General features: G+C 45.6%; 1 protein-coding gene across 1 annotated transcript in view; it reads right to left on the bottom strand.

Annotated features, from left to right (window-relative positions):
* LOC111963740 (sodium-dependent phosphate transport protein 2A-like) overlaps window positions 1–2191 on the bottom strand; it is a 28617-nt gene that overhangs the window by 20750 nt on the left and 5676 nt on the right. The window contains 3 exon segments of the mRNA XM_023987234.2: window positions 1243–1410; window positions 1618–1738; window positions 1837–1932. Coding sequence (XP_023843002.2) covers window positions 1243–1410; window positions 1618–1738; window positions 1837–1932 — 385 coding nt within the window.

Below are 2191 nucleotides of genomic sequence, written 5' to 3'. Positions count from 1 at the left end.
AAAACGACCATGGACTCATCGTCCCTACAGGTTGAATGCCAGCCAGAATCAGCCCGACCCGCAACAGACGCCTGGTGCCAAGGCCGCCCAGTGGCTCCGATTCATAACCGTGTAATCTCCTGGAAATCTTGTCAGTTCGGATGAGCATAGCCACGGATTGCCAAGGGAATGGATTGTGGCCTGAAGGCGCTTATACTTTAGTATCATAATAGCCTTAACCACCCGACTTAAGCCAAACAGTGCCTGTATATCTTTTTGCGGAGGAAATGGAGCGTGAGATCTACTGGCAGTCGGAGACTATCCGGCACATGCCACCTCTGGAAATAAGGAAGACACTATAGGGGGCATTAAATGACAGGGAAAAGTACGGAATGAGAGAGTGAGGGTAAGACGAATGTAAGTGTACCGCCGAGAGACGTTAGAGGTAGCGCGAGGAGTTTAGTTGTATTTGCAAGAATTTAGAGGAGGAACTAGAAGTAAGTGTTTTGAGAGTACAGAGAGATGTTATACCGAAAGAATTTTGCAGATAAATGTCAGGAGTTGCTTATTTGTGACTAGAACCACCGAGAGTGTTTACTGTGATAGGAGGCTGCTAGCCTGCTACGCATTGCTGTTTTATGTTCATGTTGTTTTCTACCGAATGCTCTGATCTATCATTTGCTTGACCTGTCCTTGCCTATCTGCTTGTGAGACAGCATCGTGACGTTCTTCTAAAGTCTCTATACCGTCATATGGCTAGGATCTTGTGGTCTCTGCATTCGTGCCTGTGATGTTTTGTTTTATGTTAACCTATATTTCTTATATTGTCATTGATTGATATTTACTTTCTTAGAACTTCCCACGGGCCAGCGCCCGTCCTCCGCTAGGACGGGAGCCCTTTTGTATAAACCGGTCATATGAAGTAAATAAGAATTATGTTCTGAAAAGGCAACGCATAGACACAGACCAAGAGGCACGGTAACGTGTGCATCCAAGCTGTTATTAGAGGTGATGGCCCATAGGCCTGTATAGCCTTATTTGAGTGGGGCCAATCATTAGTAAGCTATACAGAGCCTATGGGCATCACCTCAAATAAGCTATGCAGAGCCTATGATGGGCCCCACCTCAAATAAGCTATACAGAGCCTATGGGCACCACCTCAAATAGATATTCTTTGCAATCATAAACCACAGGGAGGAAAAAAATTAATCATAACTATGTTTTCTGATCTCAATCTTCCAGCCACATTTAGATTACACCCACCTGTGTTGATGATCCTCTGGATGGCCTTAGCCACCTGGCCTTGGAGCAGGGAATTGAGCAGCTTGACCAGCAGCAACAAACAGGTGCACAGGAGCAGAAGAGAGCAGGCTAGCAGAATGAGGCCTACCGCCAGGTCGGACAACCACGAGTCCACAAACAGATGGCTGCCTAGGGACATCAACAGAGGACTGGGTCAGTCTTTCTACTCTGCTGCTTTTATCTGTCAAGATTATTTGTCACTAAGGCCCCACTATGGGTCCAACTAGGGCCCGCAGCCCCAGGACTGTAGCGGAATCAGTATGACTGTCAAGTATTTCCCTGTGACAGTACTTTGACACTCGCTCAATTCCAAGAATGAAAATTACATTGATTTACATTTTTCTATATTTACAAGCAGAGTCATGTTCTGTGTTGTCCAGGTTGTTGCATTGCTTTGCCAGCAGGGTTGTATTATTGTACAGTTGAAGGAATCACCAACAGAAACATTCACAGAGGACTGCAGGGGGATGAGAGAGAAACATCTGTCTTTGAAACCACCAAACCAGTGACTCCAGATATTTTGCACATCAAGAGGCCTGTGGCATTTGGTCTTACCGTTAGGATGTGATTCTTACACCATACCCTCACCAGACTCCTGTTACTCATGGCCTCATCTCCCATGGCGATGCCTGTGATGACAGACTTGTCCAACTGTAAGGATAAACGGGAATAAAACATGATATCGATCAATGCGAGGTGATCAAAGGAAGGATGAATGATCCAAAGACAAGCTCATTAAGTCTTTCTACATTCCTGGACATGTGACTCGTGTTTGACCAAAGCCACACAGTGCAGACCCACACATTTTGCCCAACCCCGACAGTACCTGAATGATGAGTTTGGTGAGTGGTTCAGTACCTGAATGATGAGTTTGGTGATTGGTTCAGTACCTGAATGATGAGTTTGGTGA

This window comes from Salvelinus sp. IW2-2015, linkage group LG5 (genome assembly GCF_002910315.2).
Source record: "Salvelinus sp. IW2-2015 linkage group LG5, ASM291031v2, whole genome shotgun sequence".
NCBI classification, from domain to species: domain Eukaryota; kingdom Metazoa; phylum Chordata; class Actinopteri; order Salmoniformes; family Salmonidae; genus Salvelinus; species Salvelinus sp. IW2-2015.
Note: the sequence above shows the minus strand (reverse complement) of the source record. Positions and strands in the feature narration are given on the sequence as shown.